This window comes from Liolophura sinensis, chromosome 10 (assembly GCF_032854445.1).
Source record: "Liolophura sinensis isolate JHLJ2023 chromosome 10, CUHK_Ljap_v2, whole genome shotgun sequence".
Taxonomy (NCBI): domain Eukaryota; kingdom Metazoa; phylum Mollusca; class Polyplacophora; order Chitonida; family Chitonidae; genus Liolophura; species Liolophura sinensis.
In genome coordinates this window covers 6203940-6226627 of record NC_088304.1, presented here as the reverse complement: position 1 = coordinate 6226627, position 22688 = coordinate 6203940, and the positions used below count along the sequence as shown (strand labels likewise).

At 39.7% G+C, this 22688-nt stretch overlaps 1 protein-coding gene across 1 annotated transcript; it reads left to right on the top strand.

The window, feature by feature from the left end:
* The first annotated feature begins 5999 nt into the window (after window positions 1-5999).
* LOC135476467 (uncharacterized) lies at window positions 6000-21181 on the top strand. The gene is made up of 12 exons (XM_064756497.1): window positions 6000-6136; window positions 9358-9491; window positions 10112-10278; window positions 11222-11944; window positions 12470-12658; window positions 13827-13943; window positions 14288-14416; window positions 14759-14928; window positions 17201-17243; window positions 17947-18086; window positions 18845-19024; window positions 19870-21181. The coding sequence occupies exons 2-12, from the start codon at window positions 9383-9385 to the stop codon at window positions 21065-21067; spliced, it is 3165 nt and encodes a 1054-aa protein (XP_064612567.1). The 5' UTR covers window positions 6000-6136; window positions 9358-9382; the 3' UTR covers window positions 21068-21181.
* Window positions 21182-22688: the final 1507 nt, after the last annotated feature.

Sequence of the window (22688 nt, the reverse complement as noted above, 5' to 3'; positions counted from 1 at the left end):
GGATACGTAAATTCAGTGCTTCTCCTTTTGACATCCATTTAGTGAATGAGTTGTAACAGCACAATACAGCACAACATCTCAAATCAAGTCTAGGCCCCACTCGGAGCTGAACCTGAGTCTCTCTCTTCTCGGCCAGACGTCAACACGACGTAATGAAGTCTCGTTCAATATATTGGAAGTTACTTCTCCGCTGTAGTTTATAAAATGAAACTTAATAAACAACACAAAATAAATGATGTGACGTAACGGTTGTCCGAAACGAAATATTACTACATGTATTTCAGCTATGAAAGAAAAGACAACATAGTGTTCTTCAAGGTTGTCTAACGTAAACACTTTTCAAGAATACTAGTAGTTATACATTTAATTTATCTGAATTTTCCTGAAGCTTGAACGAGGGGTCTAAAGATTATTGACTGTAATAAGAAAACACGATAAAAGTACTGGAAGCGACATGATTGGCTGGTCTCCATGTAAATATTAGCCAGTCAGCGCGCCTTAGTCGTCAAACTGCTCCGAACAGAAGGCGACGTCCCCAACGCCCAGCTCTTTCTGTCTCTCACTGTGATAATAAACATGCGGCTGTATTGTGATGTTGTCTTTATGCTTGAAATGCAAAAATTGTTATGTCATGCGTATTAGCCAATTATAACTGATTACCACAGCTGAACAGGAGATATCGTTTTTATTTTGTTGTTTTTTTTTTGTTGTTTTGTTGTTTTGTTTTGTTTTGTTTTTGCATCAGACTTTCAACTTACGTGAAGAATCCCACAACTTCCTCGTTACTCGATGACTATCGCATATTACATCATATATCTATGTTTCCTTTTCTGTATTACACCAACCCTCTTGTCTGGCAAGTGAAATAGTAGCTGGAAGAGTTTCAGCCCCAGTTTATACATAGAAAGTCTGAAATACAGATATATTATCACATTATTTATGAATGATTAATGCATCATTAACGTCCCATCGGCCATATTTCAGCCATGTCACGGGGATCATACTGTTACTTATATCCAACTGTGTAGAAATGCGGTTCAAGGTAGACAATTGTCTGAAAAAGTGTTAGGCTGTTAGGGGAAAGTTGTCTCCCCTGATTTTGTGTTCCTTTGACACCATGCACGTTCTGTTAATTTGTTTGCCTGTGATTTTTGCCTCTTAGCTTGGGTTTTTACGTTATGCTTAACGATTCTTCAGTCAAATTACGACGAGCAGCCATCAGGTGTGTACATATATACTGTGTCTTCTTGTTGCAGGGCGAGTCCTTGCCGCCAAAGTGCGGCCCTCACTGAAGTATCACGCCGAAGACACCAGACATGACATCCCACCAAGTCACATTATACTGACACCGGGCCAACCAGTTCTTGTTTCCTTGATCTAACCTCTCACCTCTGAGCGTCAAGTGAGCCAACAACAAACACCATTTATAAAGCCTTTGGTATGATGCAGCCCGGGTTTGATCCCGGGTCTCCTGAGCGGACGCTTTTAGTACTATTAGGCCACTGAAGGAATGGCGGCATACGTCATAGTGCTGGAAAGAATGGGTGCACTTCATGTAAGGATACACAACGAAACACCTCCGGAACGGAAGTAAGGGGAATCAAGAAAATTCGCTGACCGAGACTGGGATTGAACCCCAGTCATCCCTAAGAAATATTTTTCCTCTGTCACCGCGAATCTATCTCATTCCAGTGTATACTAAGACAAAGCTTTCATGAATCTAGTAGCTGTGTTCAATCGCTTGGCTCGCCATTATAACTTGCCAAAGGTCGGTGGTTGACTCTTGGCACTCAGGCTTCATACAACCATATTATCAGCCTTCCACCCATCAACATTTAGGTGAAACGTTCTGGTTTGTGTTTTTTGATTTTAAAGTTTTGTTACACCAGACCATCTTCTCTCAGCGGCAGACTGGCCAACGGCCATGGTAGTGGAGAGTTCAAATCCAGGTCTTGCCAGATCGGCTGCGGGTTTAAATCAGGATATTTCTCCGGTATCTCAAGAAGGGCGGCGGTTTTGTCAGGGCACCCCGGTTTCCTTAACCTAGAAAACTCATCGATAGGTCCTCGAATATGACGTTTAACACCTATCAAAAAAATGAAAGCAACAGCTGTCTAAGAGAATACCATGAAGCGCTGGGATTAACTGAGGAGTTTGTGGGACACGGCAGCGAGACTTTCCCAATGACATATATATGAAGAACTCTACGTTAACGGGGCAATTGCTCAGGCGTAATCTCCCATTGTTCAGTGGACCGTGAAACGGACAGATAACTATATCTTGAGTATCTATCTCTTCAGAGGGTGTTAAACGAATCCGGTCAATCTTAACGATTATGCTTATCCATTATCAGCCGTTTTATCTTTTTTAATGGCTGTCCATCACATGTAAATTTCAGAGCTTTAAAACCTGACGTGCATGTTAAACGTACAACCGACTTGACAGGTATTCCAACGTGAGAAAAACAGGCATGATGGCATTCGAAATGCAGGTGACTGTACACAATACGACAATCGAGCAGGTAATACAGCTCATGGGGTCATCTAAACGGTTTCTTTCTTTAGCGGATTTCTCTGGAGAGTGTTTAATTATGACTGTAACTTCCGCTGGTGTAGCAGGTTGTTACCGAGTTGATCAGGTTTCATGAGCGCATTGGTTTTCCTTACTATTTATGTTGTAAATTTGTCAACTTCAACCTCAAACATATACATCCCCTAACTTCCGCGTAGTGCCATGCCATACCACCAAATACAGCTAGCACTTTTTTCTAGAACATATCAAAGCTAGCATGCTAGCAGCAAACTAATCAAGCTAGCATGACCACCATATTTTTTTTTTTTTTTGACCTGCGCTTTCTGGAAATGAAGAATTGACATTTTGTTACCTTGGTACCCTCCAGGATGGTGGGTAGTAACACTGGGGGAAAAGTTATTTTTCTCCAAAACAGACGAAATTCTGATATATTTCAACTTGGAGCAAAATAACAGTGCAGATATTTATGGTGCATCGACAACATAAACTGTCTGTGTGGGAGCATTACCCAATCAGTGATCGTTCACTCATTAGTTCGGAGACAAATCTTGGACTCAATTGCCTGAATTACACATGTGTAGCTCTAAAATGCTTGTCTTTCAATTGCTTGGAAACAGGAGTCAGTGAGTGAGTGAGTGATTGGGGTTTAAAGTCGTACTTAATAATTTTTCAGTCATCCTTAGAAGGAAGGAATCCTTAGAGTGCATGTAATGTGCCGCCATGTTGCAGGACAGATTTTCCACCGCTCCTTTATCTAGTGCTGCCTCACTGGGGCGCCTACCGAAGGCAAGTAAGCTGCCCCGCCGCAGCCATTATACTGATACGGGTCAACCATAGTACTGATATTGGTCAACCAGTCGTTGTATTATCCCCTTCATGCTGAACACCAAGCGAGGAAGTTACAACGTCCTCTTTTAAGGTCTTAGGTGTGACTCGACCCAGGACTGACCCTGGATCTACCGGTCCCGAAGCGGACGATCTACCAACTGTGGCATGGAAACGAGAGGTAGGGCTTTGTAAATCAAAAACGCGTAATGTGAAGTGACGTGTTGTTTATAAGAAAGAAAACATAAATACATGTTTTCGTCTGCAAACTTCCGATGTTTGTATGATTGTAGGACATTTGTTCAATTTTCATTTGTAGCGATGGCGTTGTTAAGATGGTAGGTTTTCAAAGGCCAGAACGCACGAGGTTGCAGTTCAATGCCGGCCTCTGACATAGAAATTGTGACATCTATCTTCTATGGCATAAAGCTGTCGACCGGGGTTTATTGAACGTTAAGGTAGTCCCATCCTTGACGGTTCCTGATGAATCACCCGCAGTGCATTCTCACGCATATACACTCTGCCAGAATAATTTAAGTAAATTTCTACCTGGAGCATGTGATACAAACTTTACATTGCCAACAATGTATTCTGAATACAATGCATACAAAAAAGTGTACGCATGCGCCTGTTCGATGAGGTATCATCAGCATGTAAATAAGTTATATAAATATGTAGAGATTGCGATCTGAACTCATTTCAAACGGATAACCTTCACAACCGAGTGCACACTAACCCTAAATCGCTATGGGTTCTTTTTCATAACTTTATCAAATTTCTAATATGCCGTGAATTGTTAGTTTAAGAATGTTAGTGTTTTATTTTCTTTTTAACTTAATCGATCTTCTTGGACGCATCGGTCAAGAAAAATACGACATTTTCCACACCAATCAGTATTTATCCAGTGACTTGTTTGTTGAACGTAATACTTGGACTCATATACGTAGTTACTTACAGAAAGTGTGAAAAAGGGATACATAAATACGATATGGTAAACAGCACAGTAAACTTTTTTTTATAAATGATGCATAATTAAAAACAGATAAAATATGACGTCACATTGCTGTTACAGACGTGTCATATAGAGGTTCCATGCCAACTGTATGGGCGACGATCGTCCTTTCATAGAGCTGTTCGTCGTCGGCGAACTGTCTGATCAATGAGATCGTGATTAACCCAACTGTATACGCTGTAGTTCACCACATTTACTGCTGATGCTGACACAGAGCGGCGACAAGTTGTTGTTGTTTAGCATGATCACATCACAATCTTTTTTTATAATCGTAATGTCTTTTGTCGATCATACGATCGACAAAAGACATTGAGAGACTACGTTTTCTCCCATGTCCACGATTTCGTGGATACATATCAGTTTAAGCTATTTGTGTTGATATCTTGTTTTCTTTAATGCTTGAGCCAATATACGAAGTCCTTAAAACGCCAGCTCTGAGTATCAAATTCTTTAAAACGCCAGCTGTGAGCAGACAGGTAAAAAAGAACACGTCTGACAGCACTTGATTCAAAGCAATTAAAAAGAGAACAAATAGCACATTTTATGCGAACAGGCAGAATGTTTACGACACTCATTGAAGAGTTTTTACAGAGGATAAAAATAATATTCAACTCAGACTTCCCCCTGCACGCGATGATACATCTGACCGAATTACTCCCTGACTATTAATTGTTCCTGAAAAGGCATTATACACCACTTTTCTGCGTTTTTAAAGGGATGAATGTGGGTACTGAAAATGTATGCTTTTTGACAAAATTAAACCTTTATAACAGAAAGTATTTATTTATTTGATTGGTGTTTTACCCGGTACTCCAGAATATTTCACTTATACAACGGTGGCCAGCGTGATGGTGGGAGGAAACGGGACAGAGTCCAGGGGAAACCCACGATCATCCGCAGGTCACTGGCATATAACAGAAAGTAATACCAGTATAATTTTTTATTTATGGTTGCATGTTTAGACATTTGCATACGTTATGTAACTACTATGTTACTACATCCAGGTTTTTGACTGGCGTAGCATAAATCGTCGTTTTTGTGACTACAGATTTAGGAAGTAGACCAAAAACAACTGGGACAGCTAACTCGACTGTCACTAAAACTTAAAAGTAATTGCGCGTCTAATTGACCACATTCTACAAGCTGTTGTTATTGTGGGACCTCTTATCAGCTGACCTCACAGTTCCGTTATAAAGCCGTCTTGGAGAAAAAAAATGTGTCCATATAAGCTTGTTCCCTGTTACAAACAAATGCTCAGCAGTGCAAATAAAGCGTGTTGACAATTGAGCTGTGTAAGGGTCGGCCGATAGCCTTACGAGCACGTACAGCTTATGCCAGCCAGGGATCTTTTAATAGCCGAACTTCACAAGCCTTTAGAAATGCTGTCAATGACGGGGGCTATCCGTAGCCGTGTTCGCAATTCGAGCTCAGGTCGTTTAACATCGCAACTCGTCCGTGAAGGTACATACCGTCAGGTAATATAGTATGCTGGCCGGCTTTTATGATGTAGCTTGCACTGGGCTACACCGACTGAGCTTTTGTTCCACACAAGAATTGATTCAGTTTCATGAAGTATTTGCACAGTGTCCTGGTTTCATATACGACTTAACACGGAGCAATGAATAGAACTGATCCCAGAAGCTCAAGGCATTATATGTTCAGCCTGGAGCCTTAGTTGGGATACATCAGGTGAATCTTTCCCTCAGGTAACCGCTTACCTGGATGACGTCATATCTACATAGTTCCACTACGTTTTACACCTGAAAGGTAAGTCTACATTTAAAACCCTCGCGGATTATGTACCTGTGTCTTAAGTTTCCTTTGGGTTGGAATCTTCCCTTGAGGTAACCGTTTACCTGGATGGCGTCATATCTACATAGATCCAAGGCGTTTTACACCTGAAAGGTAAGTCTACATTTCAAACCTTCTCAAATTATGTACCGGTACATGCGTTTTAAGCTTTGGGTTGAAGTGTATGGATTCCAAATATAATATCTGATCGGCAAGATCAAAAGATTACACCTTTCGCCCGTGGCAGCGTTTATAGGTTTGTATACCTGTGCAGGCGCTGTGAGTTTGTTTATGACACAGTTAAGACGTTCACACCGTGTAAGCTGTGAATTTCAACCGTACAATGAGTCAGATGCCCATTTAGATACGGGACATTTACTTCATGTTCAGGATTTGTAGTTATCCATGTTTGAGCCCGTGGTTGTACGGTATGGGTGTAAAGAGAGGGGAATGGGTGTGTCTCATACCAACTAGTCTAGTATATCGCTTATGGCTGCAGAGGATTCAGACAATGTATTCGTATAGATACTCATAAATAACAAAGAGGGGATCGCTGAGAACTGTAAGCAAGTAATGCCTACTATCCAAATATAATCTTACAATCGTTTTACTATTTTGAATTAAACTTTTTATAATGTATCCATACACTGAATAATAATAATAATACTTGGAGCTCTTTAATTATTTGTTTATTTTTGGTTTATTTCTTCTTTGGTTATTTTATGTCACTTTGATATTATCTAGCCCTATATTTATTTATTACTTCATTTATTTATTTATTTATTTTATTGGTGATTCACGCAGATATCTAGCATTACATTCTTTCTCCTTGCCTTTCTGATAATAAACACCCAGTTTAACATGGACAAGCCTGTATATATGGAGAGAGTATATAGGGACTATAAGACTATGGTGTGAAATGTTGGATCAAATGGCTGGATAAACATGTCTCTTTGTGTGTGACTAGATAACACAATCACTGTGCCTTAATTGTCGCCTTTGTGTGTGTTATTAATTATACAAACATAGGATTAATGATAGTGAAGAAGTGGAAGCATCACCATGTAAATGTAAAATGTCCCACAAGCTTTCTACCCTCTTGCTGAGATCTTTGAGAAGTAAGTAAGAAGTTCGAAGGCTTATGAAATCTCCGCGACATATGCATACCAGCGGTAAACCAATATGCGGTTAGTAATACCAAGCCAAGTTCCCAAAACGACGTTTAACACAAACCAACAAAGAACTGAGAAATAAAGTATATAAAGTACGAAAACAAGACGGAATTATGCAAAGAGAAGCGGTCAACAATTTTCAGTGATGTTGAAAAGACGCAAGGTATGTTCTAGGCGAATGAGTTCAAATCGTGTACCTTGATTCAAATTGTGTACCATGGTTCAAATTGTGTACCATGATTCAAATTGTGTACCATGATTCAAATTGTGTACCATGATTCAAATCGTGTACCATGATTCAAATCGTGTATAATGATTCAAATTGTGTACCATGATTCAAATCGTATATAATGATTCAAATCGTGTACCATGATTCAAATCGTGTAGCAGGTTTCAAATCGTGTACCATGATTCAAATCGTGTACCATGATTCAAATCGTGTAATTATAGAACCTTACACAGTGAAGTGGTGATCCATGTACGTCTTCAGCGTCATTGAGAATAGGGTGCCACAAGCTTTCAGCTGGGAATTATCGCGCTAGGTTGATTACAAATGTAAATAAAAATGGACACTATAAAAATCCCACATGGGTTTGATTTCAAATTCTGTCGACTATAATATTTCATCGGTTTGAGATTTTGAAAGCATTTGACTTGTCCTTAAGATCGCCTGAAAACACAGTCCACTTTCTGACTCCTCCAATCTTCAATATTCCAAGAGTTTGTGTCGCTAATTAAGTCTTCATATTTATTATACCTGCTCAAATACATGCATTCCGCTTTCTCCACATTCCTATCACATGCATAGTATACAGGTTTGTAAGCTGTGTTGCTTCGTTTGATGTTGATATAATCCCCTGGATTTTTACGAAATCTCGGTATTTGGCTTCTAAGTGTAATTCATCATGTATCTGAGTATCTGATTCACAGATTCATACTGTCAGATGGAATTTATTTTATGGACAATGTTTAAAGGTTACAGACTGGGTTAAATATACAGCATACAAGAACTTTTTCATGGGAGTAAATATAAAAGAGTTTAATACCTATTAATAGCTCAATATCCATGTATGAAGGGTTTTATGCTCAAATCGTTAACATTAAGACATGTTACCAGGATCTCGCTTATTGCGCCGAATCTATACAGTACAGCCACTTTACTATTGTGTTTCCTCGACACAAACGATTAAACTTTATATTGCAATATAATGAAATTTCCATTTGCCTTACGAATGGCATTCTTATCAGATACGCCACTCAAAACCATATCTGAATTGTTTATGTTTTGCTTTACTTTCTTGACCAATGGTAAAAACCAGGGAATATTTGAGATCTTAAGTTCACCTATTTGCATGCTGTAAAGTTTTTGTCATTAAAATTGGAACTGTTGCTCACAATAAATATTGAATTCCAGTGGACCCCCAACAGATGCACACATGCTAGGCATGAAAATTAGAAAATGCACTAGTTTGTATAATGAGCTCATGTTATGAGTTAAATTTATTCTTAGACAGTTTATTTTTATTGTTGTGTAACAATATTTACAGTCGTACAGGTTCACCTCTGTTCACCTTTTGTTTCCACCAGTGCCTGATGGAGGCAGGATAAACTAAAAAGATTAATTCTCTGTTTTAAGCTAGGAATTAACCGACTTTTAGTGAGAATGATTGAATGGTTATAGTTTACAACCACGTGGGCAATGTAGCAGCCATATCGTTTCGAAAACATGTTCAAATCAGGAGGCAGCAACATGGAACCGGAAACTGAGAGCTAACTTCACCAAGGTTAATTGGAGACATGGCCATCCCAGTATGAAAATCACCACTCAAATCGCTCCCAATTGCCCACAAAACGAGCAGCCATCTCCAGTGACATCATTTCTGACCATTCCCTGCACACCAGAGGCTACTTCACCATACATTCATTCTCTCATCGATTTTCTGTGCACACCTGGAATAAGTCCTTTGAAGCCCGCATTGATTGCTTTTTCACCACCACATAGTCCCTGTACCGTTATTCCGACAGGTTTGGATGATCTCATGCTGCCCAAATGGCGGCTGTTCATCGTGCGAGACCGAGCATGGGACTCCAGCACGAGCTGTACCGCCGGTCCCATCGTGCCCCACAGCCAGGAGAGGTCCATCCGGAAATGCTGCTCGGTAAGTCCTTCAGGAATGATGGTGTTACTTGTTCACACTGATATTTATTCATTTCATTTATTTTCAATGTAAGTTGTTTTTTTAGTGAGGAAGCCAATTAAACCAGACTTCACGACAATATACAGAGCACTATATGCTACCAAATGTTACCTTTATGATGGAAACCAACTTGAAAATAAACCTTTAACATGTTAGTGATGTAATTTTCTGCTAGTAACGTGCAAGATCAAGTTCTTCGTGGAACCCTGGACTGCGCAAATGTCCCCATTAGATCAGTAGACCTATTCTTATCGACTTTCTGTCAAAGTCACACTAAAAAAGTGAACGTCTAGATATCTTAAAACGGAACTGGTCCCTTGCTTTTAAAAATAATACACCTGGACAAGGTTTACGGTGAGAAGAAACAAAACTGAACCATGGGCAAATCAATGCATCTGGCTAGATGTATCATACTACAAGATAATGACACAAAAAGGTCAACATTACAACCGGTTTTGAACACGCAACTCTGGTAGTGGGAAGCTATTAAGTTTGCGTTCATTTTAGTCTAATCTGTGAACTTGTTCTGCTCGCTCGCCATTCATTTTACTATAACAGAGTGATCGCTTTTAATCTTGTAGATATGCTGTCCATGGAATGCCAAAGACGGAAGCATGAAACGTCACTTTGTGCAGATGAGGAGGAGCATTTAGATATAGACAATCTGGTGAATGAGTTCAAAATTGACGATAGTATCTCCGCTTGCTTCGCCGACATTGTTGACAATGTCGCCAAAACCAAAGAAAAGGCAAGTTGCTTTTCCTGACTTATGAAAAGTGGTGATTTTACTTTTCAACTCTTCTTTCCCGGGTATTATTCATACTTGAAGCTAAAATCGCCTTCATCCACATGCACGGATCCATGAATACACAAAGTATGTAAAGCAATTTTTAGTTTTTCAATTTTATATATTTTAACGTTTTTGTTTCGTTTACATCAGCATTAGAGGTGCTGATAAATTTGTCACAGCGCAGCTGAGTAACATATTGTGATTAACGTCACATAACGAAATAGCATCATACACGATCTGGATAATGTGTGCGTCTAGAACATTCCTTGCGTCCTTTCGGCATTTTCTATTTACATAAATTTGTCCTAATTTCTTGCTATATATACTTTCTTAATTCTTCTGGTAGTTTGTCTTGAAGGTTGTTTTGGAAATTGGCCTTGGATTTATTCACAGGGATCATCCATTTTGGTATACGATTGTACGTTTAGAAGCCAAACTGTTGTATGCAACATCTGATAACAGGAAGTGTAAATACCCAAATAAGGAGTATTAAGAATATTCTTGTGGCTCATTAAGCAAATTATCCAGAATAGGGTTTATAAAGGCGTACTTTTTGTGATCTTCGAAGATTTTTTCTACTGGTAAAATTGGTACATGATAAAGTTATGGGGTAACCTGAACGGTAGTCTATTGTATACTGAAGTACATCTAATACTATATGAAAAACCATAACTGTGTACATTACCAATCTATATAAGGGCTGAAATTTATCAAAATAAATATCAATATTCACGGCTATAAGCCGGTCATACTATGCATTTATACTAGATGTATTCTTTGCATCTATACTAGAATAGCTGTTATATTCCTCTTCAATATAGATATAAGAATCTAAGTAGCTTTCAGTAAATATCCAATTTACCTATTTTCTATCCAGTTTTAATGATGTTTGTGTTGCTAGAAATCAAAAAGTACCATAATAAAGCAAGAGGAGAAGTTGGTTCACGGTGAGGCCACTTCAGTGGAAGACGAACCAACGGAAAGTAATAATTCAGATTACAAGGCATCCAACAAACAAAAGGCTGTCCCGCTTACGTACAAGCTCCGACTACCAACTGCCATGCGCATCAGACTAAAATGTGGAAAGAAATTTAAAAGGCAACAAAGTGAAATAGATAAGATTCCCTATTCAACCATACAAGAGCAGCCTGAAGAAGAACTTAAGTGTTCCTCAGAAGAGTTGCATCAGTCCCTCGCCAATAAACAGGTCCATAACAATAGCCTTTCTGATGGCATCACTGACTCTTCTCTGGTACAAGAAAGGGTCGTTGGAAACTTTGTAACAAATAAAACAATGGCTGACAACAGTAACACCCTTGACAACAGCCCCTCCTCTAAAGTGGAACAATCCAGTCATCACCAAGGCTTACTTGTTGAAAAGACCAATCAGGCAGCTCTACCAGCGCCACACGGAAGTAGATATGGAACTCATACAAATCATTCCTGGAACGAAGACAATGATATCGGGAACAGGACCTTTCAGTCTTACCAAGAGGATGATAACAATAAATCTGGGAATGGAGAAAAGTGCACTTACCACAGAGCTGACACGGACAAGTTCCCAAACTTTGACACTATTTCCGAATTGTTTCGTCAACTGGAAAGTGGATCATCGGACACAAAGGTTTGTAGCTTGTAGAAAACTTGGAGAAACTTGGAGAGGAACAGTTCTGTTCTTCTCAAATGTTTCTCCATTGTGACAAGTTTAAGGCTTTACGTTTATCTTACATGGCATATTAGAGTGACTTGTGTAGCGTTAATTCTGATAAGTGTTCTGTTTGAGATGGAGCTCATTTCACCTAATTATTATGGAAGGAATCTCTGTACTTTTGAGAATGGGGATGACCTAAGACAGTGCAAAGAGGGTATTCGGATAATTGTGTATTGTGTATGCAAACTGGGCTATTATGACGTCTCAAATCTTTCGCTTTTACATTCATACTTTCCCTATACTAAGTAGAGGCGTGTCATTTACACCAAACTTTAACACCACAATATAGACGGATATGGCAGGTATACGTTATTTTAAACGGGGACTGCACTAGTAAAGTTCAAATCATACAATTCGGTGGCTAGTCTGCATATAGTTTTGAAAGGAATTTGCAGTTTGACATAAAATGACTGTGGTATAATTCTTTCCAAATTGTAGGAAATTCTGGACCAGTTGCTTTCCTCTGACGACATCAGCGCGTGGCGTGACGACACAGGCAACAATGCTCTCCACAGGTGCATCAATGCCGGCAATGATCAGATAATGACCATAATTGCTACCTCACATCTGTATCTTACCTCAGAGGCCAACCACTGCGGTGTGCTTCCCGTGGACATGACAGTGCAGGTCTGTCGTGAGGGTTGGGGAAGTGGGGGCTAATTGGGTATGGATAGAAGAGTGAATGAATGACTTAATTAATATAATTTAAAAAAACTTACAGCCTAGAGAGCAACACCAGAGCAACGACTACAGTCTGATAGCTGACAAATGGTCACACGTTACCGGTGAAATAATGTCTCATGCATGTTGACCTCGGTTAGGGTTTTATTCTAATTGTTCCTTTAAATACTTAAACAGCAGCAAACAGCAGCCAATTACACACCCCCGGTCCCATGGCTTAAAATTAAGCAAGACTGCATACAAAAATGTAGTGTTGTAGAAATCATGCAAAATATACGTGAATTTTTAAATAGACAGAAGAGGTGTAGGGTTGGGGAAAAAGTTCTGGGATCGAAACCATCCGGTGAGACTGTCAGTAGCTCCGTCATCGTGATTTATATTGAAATCTCATTTGGAAATTGCAAATGAAGAGTGCGAAAATTTTCAAGCTACAGTAATGTGATCTACTGAAAAATTCCATGCATTGCAATCTATAACCTCTGTTCAAAATGTACTCTTCCGATGGCATTTTGAACTGACCCCCAACGTTCTTGCTTTCGATCAGATTCGCTCCATGTTAAACAGATTTCCATGGTCATCGTTTCCATTTTTATGATGAATCAAACAAGTTTGATTTTGTGCTTCACAAAACATAAATAAGAACACCGAACTGCCCAAAGCTATATTGGCGGAAATATAATCAGAGTATATGCCCTTCAGATTTCCAACTCCATAAACAACACTAGCCTGCAGATGGTTCTGGGTTTCCCTCAGGTTCTACCCGGTTTCCTCCCACCAAAAATGCTGGCCGCTGTCCCATAAGTGAAATATTCCTCAGCACCGCGTAAAACACCAATCAGGTAAAAAACACATAAATCCATAATCCAGAAACCATTCGAGCTTTCACCTAAGACGCAGACTCTAATACTGAGTTAATAGTAAAACATACCTGTAATTGTGTTGGACGGTGGCAATCAGTTAATGTGATGGGCGGTGGAAATCAGTTAATGTGATGGACAGTGGCAATCAGTTAATGTGATGGACGGTGGCAATCAGTTAATGTGATGGACAGTGGCAATCAGTTAATGTGATGCTTCTACTAAGCTTCTTGACCATGTTTTATTTGTTTTTACAGCAAGGTCACGTGACCTGCCTGTGTGCGTATATCAGCCTGTCCCACACTAATACCCAGATATCACTGACAACTGATGACGTTGAACGTCTGATTACCACGGCGATAGTAGGCGACCAGGTAACATTCATTTTAACGGAATTGGGGGGGGGGGGGGTGAGAGGGGGGCAGGCAGCTGTTTACAATACGATTATTCACATTATGGATGACTCTGCATCACCTTTATGTATTCGTTACCCTCCAGGAGGGGTCTGAGCCAAAGCTCTCGTGACGATGCATGTATATCAATCGCACTGACCATGTTGACGCATCTCTTTATTCTCGATTGCCATGGATGATCGATTGTCAGGCATCGATGCGACTGCTTCAGGGCCCCACGAATCACAAACAATTGTCACCAGTAAATATGTCCTGAAACGCTTCACTGATTGACTTAATTACCCTTTCTTCTTTAACTTCTTCAGCCTAAGTGCCTGACCATTTTACTAAAAGAGTTCAAGAGGAAGTCAGACGAGCGTACTTTTGTCGTTGACAAGGGCGGTAACTCACCCGGTCATGTGGCAGCTCAGTTAGGGCGACTGCAATGTCTTCACGTGGGTATATATTATGGATATTCAATATTCCATGGACTACATTTTCGTGACCTTATAAAGCTATACCGTTTTCATTTACCTATATTTGATGATTTTACAATTATGAGATGACGATGATTTAATTAAAAAGAGAAGGTATGTGGATAAAATTCTTGAATTTTGAGTGTTGCATGATGCCTTAATTTAGTTGCTTGTAAGCGTAGAATTAGCATATGAAACAATTTAATAAGAACAAGAATATGTACATTATATCTAAATCACTTTGTTCTTTTTAAAAAGCTGCTGTTTAAATCATTACTACCGAGCCTTTTCCAGTCATTTGATATTTCGTTTCTCTTTTAGGTTTTGTATCTGCACGAATTTGACCTCACGGCTTGCAACGGCCATGATGAGCGCCCAGCGCATGCGGCTGACAGATATGGCCATCATTTCTGCTTCCAGTTCCTGGTACAAGTTGAAAGTGAGATTAAATTGGTGGATCAGGTCGTCGGCAGGGCGTGTATAATCGACAGGTGTGTAACACACTCTCCTTCCTAACGTGTCTAACTACGTGTAAGCTGTGGCGAGAGGATGTATACGCATCGCGGGGAACACAATTACCACGTTGGACACACGAACATTCATAATCGAGGGGCAAATGAAATGCACATATAGATTTGATTAACAACATCTTATGAACGAGTATATGGCCTGAATTTATGCGTCGAAGCAGACATTCGTATACCAGCCGTCAACCTGTAAGGACGTTTCAGTCAAAAATCATAAGGCCAGTTCCCAAAACGACGTCTAACACAAACCACCTAAGAACTAAGAAAGTATATAAAGTACGAAAACAAGACGGAATCATGCAAAGAGAAGCAGTCATCAGTTTTCAGTGATATTGGAAAGATGCAAGGTATGCATGTTCTAAGCGACTGAGTGAAATCAGTATTCAAATCGTGTACCGTGCTAGAATATGTATCTCAGCTGCGCTTCGATTGCAACTGTCCATATATCCAGCGACCTAACACGATGAATATACAGTCTTTGCCCCGGGGTAAGCGGAACTGCACATAATCATGAAGCACATATGGACTAAATTCACGCGTGTAAAACACGCCTTGCGTCTTTCCGGTATCATTGCAAACTCTTCTCTTTACGCTTCTCCTTACATGAATCCAAATTTCTCATTATTTTATTTTTATCACCTTTATTTGCTATTTGCATATTATTTCCTTCGTGTTCATTGCGGAAATTACGATTAAGATTGTTTTGCAACTGAGCGTAAAACCAGAGCAGCGACGACAGTGAGATAGTCCAGAAATAGCTATACCCACGTGAAACAAGCTCTCTTGTCAGCTTACATCAGTTACAGGGGGCCCTCCGTGGTTCAGTCGGTTAGCGCGCCAGCGCAGCGTAATGACCCAGAAGCCTCTCACCAATGCCGCCGTGAGTTCAAGTCCAGCTCTGGCCTCCACTCCAGCCATAAGTGGGAAGGTCTGTCATCAACCTGCGGATGGTCGTGGGTTGTGCCCGGGCTGTGCCCGGTTTCCACCCTAATGCTGCCCCCCCCCCCCCCCCCCCCCCCGTATAAGTGAAATATTCTTGAGTACGGCGTAAAACACCAATCAAATAAATAAATACATCAGTTACCAAATAAATGTTTATGTAAATGCTTAAATAGTAACGTCATATATAAAAACAACACGACTGTAACAGAATTAGGCAAAAACAAATTGTTGAAAAATATGCTGAATTGTAATCACATACAACAAACAATACCATGAAAACGATACAAAGGCATCAGGTTTCTTAGTCCACCAGCAGAACGCATCTTTATGGTTTACAAGTGCTATAAGAATGGAGATTGCAAATATTGTGGTTTCCGACTGGAAGACGAATGTCTCTTATAACGTCTACATTTGGCTACTATAAACGTCAAACAGTGCAGAAAAGATTACCACTACCGTTGTTATAATGTCAAAAATGTCAGAGGTCGCAAACTATGTAATAATGAAATAATTTATAACTGGAGTTGTAATCGGTTGTCAGGTTGTTGCTTTATCATACTGGGTCCAGTGGTACGATACTACACGCACGGCGCAGGAACTATCATACGCCCAAAATCTGACCTTTAGGTGACAAGACCTAATTCTGAAATTATGTAACCGAGATCAAATTTTCTTCTCACAACTTTTTTTATCGGCTAGGGTACACAAGCGCAAATTCTGCAGGACCAGTACATTGTATGAACATTTATTTCTGCGTGTGACCCGAACGTAGTGAACCTTTCATGTTAAAATTCACATTTAAACATTTTACCGTATATATGCAAAAAATGAACTATGGGGAGCACCAGGAGAGGATGATGTTCGTGTTTAAGTTTTTGTGATCGGTACTGTGATGTTATACATATTTTTAGTAAATTACACAGAAAGTGTGACGTGTCACACAGGAAGTGACGACGTTGTAGAGCTTTCGTAAACAGCCTTGAACGCCCATACTGGTTGACGGCTCGTATGCCAGTGTCTGTTTCGATGAATAGATTCAGTGCTTTGCTACAGGTGTAAAGAGCTTTCTTACGTTCCCCAAGGACAGATAATAAGGTTGAACAAAAAGTGAATAAGATTAATGCTGAAGTTAACAGAAACTGAACTAAAATTGAAGAAATATCAAGTAATTAAATTACAAAAAGATTTAAAAACCGCTATGTTTTTGTATATCTCTAACAAGTAGAACTGGTGCTTTGTGTCTTATGGTTTGATAATATATCCAGTGTTACAAATCTACCATTTTTACTTTCAGATTGGAACATGCAATATCAAGGACAACACAACAAATTGAAAATGTAAGTGATTGCTTGTTTGAAACTAACCATCGCCGGGGTATGGGGTGGAGCTTTATTTTCCTAAACATTTAAAAATACTTAGTTATCTAACTTCGATAAGATTGAAATACAATGGAGGTCAGTTTTGGTGGTGAAGGGAAAAACCACCGACCTCTGGCAAGTTATTGTCTTTTACAGATTTGTACAAAACAGACCCACAACTGTCATCTAATTATTGCCACGATGGCCCCACAGATAGTTAGCGGGAGGAGGGAGGGGCAGTAGTCTACAAATTCCCTGTACCCGTGTGACCTTTAATCACCAGAGTACGACCCCCTCGGAGCGTTTCCAGCAGTGTCAAGGATTCCCAGTTTCAATGTCAAGCAATGATATTATTATCATTAGTTTGTAATCCGTATCACGTGAAGACAATCTAACGAAGCGTCTCTGACGCCCTTTTGGCGTAGTGATGTGAAAACGTATCCAGAAGACATCCAGTAGCTCTATTTGATTGGATAATGTTCTTCTTTTGTTCTTGACTTGTTTTTTTTTTTTGAAACAGATCCAGAGGGGGATCTGTTTTGCTCTCCTGATTTTACCTATCGAGTTGCGCAGGAGAATAATCAGTGTCAGTAATCCGTTTTACAGTTCAGATTATCCACGTGAAACTCGAAGTTTGTAATTTTTAATCTAGGTTTTTTTTCGTTTTTTGACAACCAAACAGAATGTTCAAATGGTCAACCAACAGCTGTCGTTTTGGACAGAAGCGGAACAGGAAGCGCGCAGAGAGCTAAGTGCGCAGGTCCACAAACTATGCTCTTTATTTGACGTCCGAGATCATGACAACAAACGGAATGATCTGTGGTAAGTGGAAACTTTGAAAATTAATTTTCTAAACTCAAATAAATGTTTATCACATAATGCAGTCACTCTATTACTCCGTCAGCCAAGCAACGGTCAATTTATGGCATGTATGTAAATTAGTGACGTTGGATGTAAGCAAGAAGCTATAGCACAGGCAAACATGTAAGCCTGTATGCGTCCAGTCTCGATTACACAAAACGGACGGTTGGGGGTTTTTCTCGGGCTTGGCCCGGTTTCCTCCCACTACAATGCTGACCGCCGTTGTATAAATGAAATACTCTTAAGTACGACGTAAAACACCATTCAAATAAATAAAATAAATCTAATAGACTACGTTTTTTCTGTCTTAACTTCGTACCTTATGTACTTTAGTTTTTTGCTGGTTTGTGTTTAACGTCGTTTTGGGAAATGGTCTGCGATTATTGACCCAGAACGTCCATGTTGGTTGACGGTTGGTATACAAATGTCTGTGTCGACGCATAAATCTTGACTGTCCGAGTTCATCTTGTTTATTATAGATGAGTTATTTTGGCTTTACGTCGCATCAACAGTATTCCAACCATACTGTAGTGATCTTGTTGATTGAAGAAAGAAGTGCAATAATGCAAAAGAATGCAAAAGGACGAAAGAAGCTTTCGGTTGGTAGCCATGGTGCTGAAACTGATTAAGAACAAAAATATTTAAACATTTTTACTTTTACTGGCACAAGTATCTAAGTCACAGTATGTAAGTTTTTCAACGAATTATTACAAATCTAGGCACATCTTGGAGAAAATCGAAAGACACAGTCATCGTGATCCCACCGAGTGTATCAACAGTTTGCGACATCTACTTCACCAGATTTTGGCCACCTCGAATGAGTTGGATAATGTCCAAACAGAAGCTCAAACATCCCACGAAAGCGAGGTTGAGGCAGAAGAGAGAAATGTCATAATACGGTAAGTGTCGTGTAAGAAGAGGTCAATTTCATGAGGCCTAATTCGTCTTAAGTGACTTTTAGCTAGGTGCACCTCATGTCTCTACAACCTGCATACATTTTGTCATAATAGTTAAGGGGCCGGTTTCATGAAGCTAACTTAGTACTGAGTTGCCCTTAGCTGAGTGCACTTATATCTCTACAACATACATTGTGATGAAAGTTAAGAGCTTACTTAGATAAGTGAGCTTCATGAAACCGGCCCCTACACTTACATGGCTAAGGACGCTTCGTGAAACCGGCAATCTGACCTTGAATCACGATTCTATCCTAGGCTTTGATCAGAATTAGCTTGAAGTATTAATCCTGACTGTATTTTTAAATTTAAGCTCAAATTTAACATTTTCCATCAACTTCAGAGTCAACTTTTCGGATTAAAGTAAAGCTTTGTTGGATTAGTCAGAGTTTTAACGCAGTAAGCTTTGCTGGGTCCACTATAAGTCCTGCCAAACTCTTTACCGACGGCGTAAAATAAATTTCACTGAATATCACAAATAGTGAAATGTCACTTTAAAAAACAAGGAATGTTAAAGTTTATAAGTTGGTTTCTAAAGTCGTCAGAATTTAGCAAGAATCTTTGTGTTGGAAGTGTTATATTGAATGATATCTGTTGGATATTATCCTAGAGAGAAGAATTCACTTCGGCTCATGTAATATGTAATATGACGTAGAATAAGGCCATTTTCTTTGGTTGTTGTTGTAAAGTTTACTTCTATTCGTTTGTTTTCTTGATTTGTACTGATGGAAACACGTAACCGTGCCCATAAAGACCTTTACAGAACAACGGCTTATGCTACATTGTTTCAGGAGTGTTCATTCCACAGTGGAGCATTCTATCCTCGGTGACGGCGCACACATTGGCTCCTCCTTTGATGATAAGACAGAGTCTTACAGAGACAGGCCTAGAGAATTACAGTCGAACATTTCACCACCACGCCTTCTCGTGAACCATGACCATCGCCCGCTGAACTCGTCTGACAGTGTCACTGCCTCCTCCGCCGTTCCTTCCATGAGTACTCATCTTGACGCCGATGACGAATCCGTGACGTCATTCGCATCACTGGTAGACCGCCTACCACAGGACTTTGGCTATGAAGATTCTACATCCAGGGGAGACAATCGTACCCTTGTTCTCGCCAGATCACCTCGGTCCTACAACAGCGAGATGTCGGATGAATCCTCGAACTCTAACTGGTCATCCAGCGAGTCGTCGGCATCGAGCAGCTCCCGGAAGTGGGCCAGATTTGATCACAGAAGAGCGCGGGAACGGCCCTCCAAGATGGTATATGGCATGTTACTGCCAGATGTTCACACTCGGCCAAGCTCCTCTGCTAGTTCCTATACGAGACACAGACACGGCGCTTCGAGGCGTGCGACAGGGCGACAAAAGCGTCGCTTCTCCTTATGGGATCTTCGAGAATTGCGTGAAAGTCGGTCCAAAAACATTCGACTAAATATCCCCGATGAAAACCTTTCCGATGACATTCTCAGGGAACATAGGATACGGCAGCATGTCCAGACTTTACACGGGTCTACCGCCATCAAATCCGATCTCGTGGAGACCATAACAACGGCATCCGGGGAGGTGTACACGGAAGACTTGGACCGAAGATACGATCCGGATTTTGCCCTTCATCTTACCAAAAACGATAACTCTTGTCGTGGAAAAATGGTTCGCTTTAGTAGTGATCTAAATTCAAATACACTGCCGGTGGAATCCTGTAATCTTGATAATCCTTCTAAAACTATTCAAGGCAGCAACCACCAGTGTGGCAATACTAAACCAAAAGTCAACATTTTTGGACTGATAACGAAATTAGCAAAACGGTCGAAGAAAAATAAGCAAATGGAGCCATCAAGCTCACCAGACAAAGCTGCTGGACTTAAACCGTCAGAAAAGACGGTTAGAGAATACACCAGGGCTGAGTTTGTTGAGAGATACAAACCCAGGTCCCTAACACAAGCGCAAGACCGAGCTACACATATGCCGTCATCTAGCGTTTAAAGCCAAGCAAACAGCTTTCTTCAACACTGTTGAAAATATTCATGCTTTAAATTACATTACACTTATTCTTCAACCTTTTCAACAGCCTGTGCAACCAATATTTTGAAACACTCTGAGAAATAACTGCAGAACTCTGAGAAAATAACTGCAGAACTTTATGATGCTCGAATCTTTAATGACGCAAGCAAATCATATTAAGCATCATTTTCGTACTAATTGAATGCATAGATTCCTTCGAAAAAAAAGTCCTTTAGTGCTTTACTTAAAACATTACGCATACTGTACATGTATATCTGCACTGGTCACTTGTATACTTCGTAAACACATTAATTGTCCGTACTATTTATATATGAACTTCAACCCCTAAACTATAGTTCACCAAAGATTTCGGTGGTGCCATGCCATGCCACAACATACAACTTGTACGTTTCTCTACAAGTAGCGAGAAATCAAGCTGTAACATGATCACTATATTTTAGTTGTCATCTTGGTAACCTCCAGGAGGTGTCTGTTACCCTGTGCAAAATGTGTTCATTTATGTCCAAAACTGACACAATTCCGATATATTTTAACTAGAGGCTAAATAACAGTGCCGGAATTTATAATGTATCAACAACCAATAATGGCAATATTAACAGGACAGTGTCCTTGCACTCCTCAATCCGTAGCCAAATCTCGGATCCAAATGCACGAATTACACACGTGTAACCTGGAATCGCGATTATACATCGTCGTATTTCCACTTTCTTAAAGATGCTCAGAAGTATTTACCAAATGATCGGTTTCCTCCCACCATAATGCTGACCCCCGTCGTATAAGTGAAGTATTCTTGAGTTCACCAATCAAATAAATAAATAAATTTAGCTCCTGCGCAACGCTATCCGTAATTAGGCTTATAACGATGATGTTTATTTTCCCAAACAGACGCATATAAAATCAAGACATATAATCGCCAGTCAATATGAGACTCGGGAAGGTTCTGGGGGAAGTGGTGGTGTAAGTCAATTATAGGGCTCCGGAAATGTCACATTAGAAAACAATCAACGCAAAACAGGTAACAACCAACTCAGCCATCGTCAGCCACGGAAGACTGAGAATCTGGGATATACGATTAGCATATAAGAAAACTTAAACTGTTAGTTGAGCTGTTATTTCAAATGTTAATTGCCACTTAATTATTGGCCATTTCAGAACCCCGTTTGAAACAAATACCAAATAAAATGTTATTACTTAATTATACATTTACAGAAATTCATCATTTGTCTCTGCTTAAAATATGCCTTTGCGTTCACATGTTTGCTGTTAGTGTTCAGCAGTTGACATTTGGATTACTTTAAGGCGTTTAAAGGTTTTATATTTATATATTTATATATATTTTTATGTTTTACTTTTATTTTACAAAATCATCGAAACTTGTAAACTTTTTTCCAACTTGTAAACTAAGTTCGTAAGTTTTTTTTATTAGTGATGTCACAGATGCTGTTAATGTAATCTCTTGACAGCGTAATTCTTTTGTCACTAACGCAAATCAGTAGAAAGTTGCATAGATCCGCAGTTTTTTAAATGAACCCAATACATATTGTTTTAACAACTTTGGAATTGTATATGATCTGGTGCACAT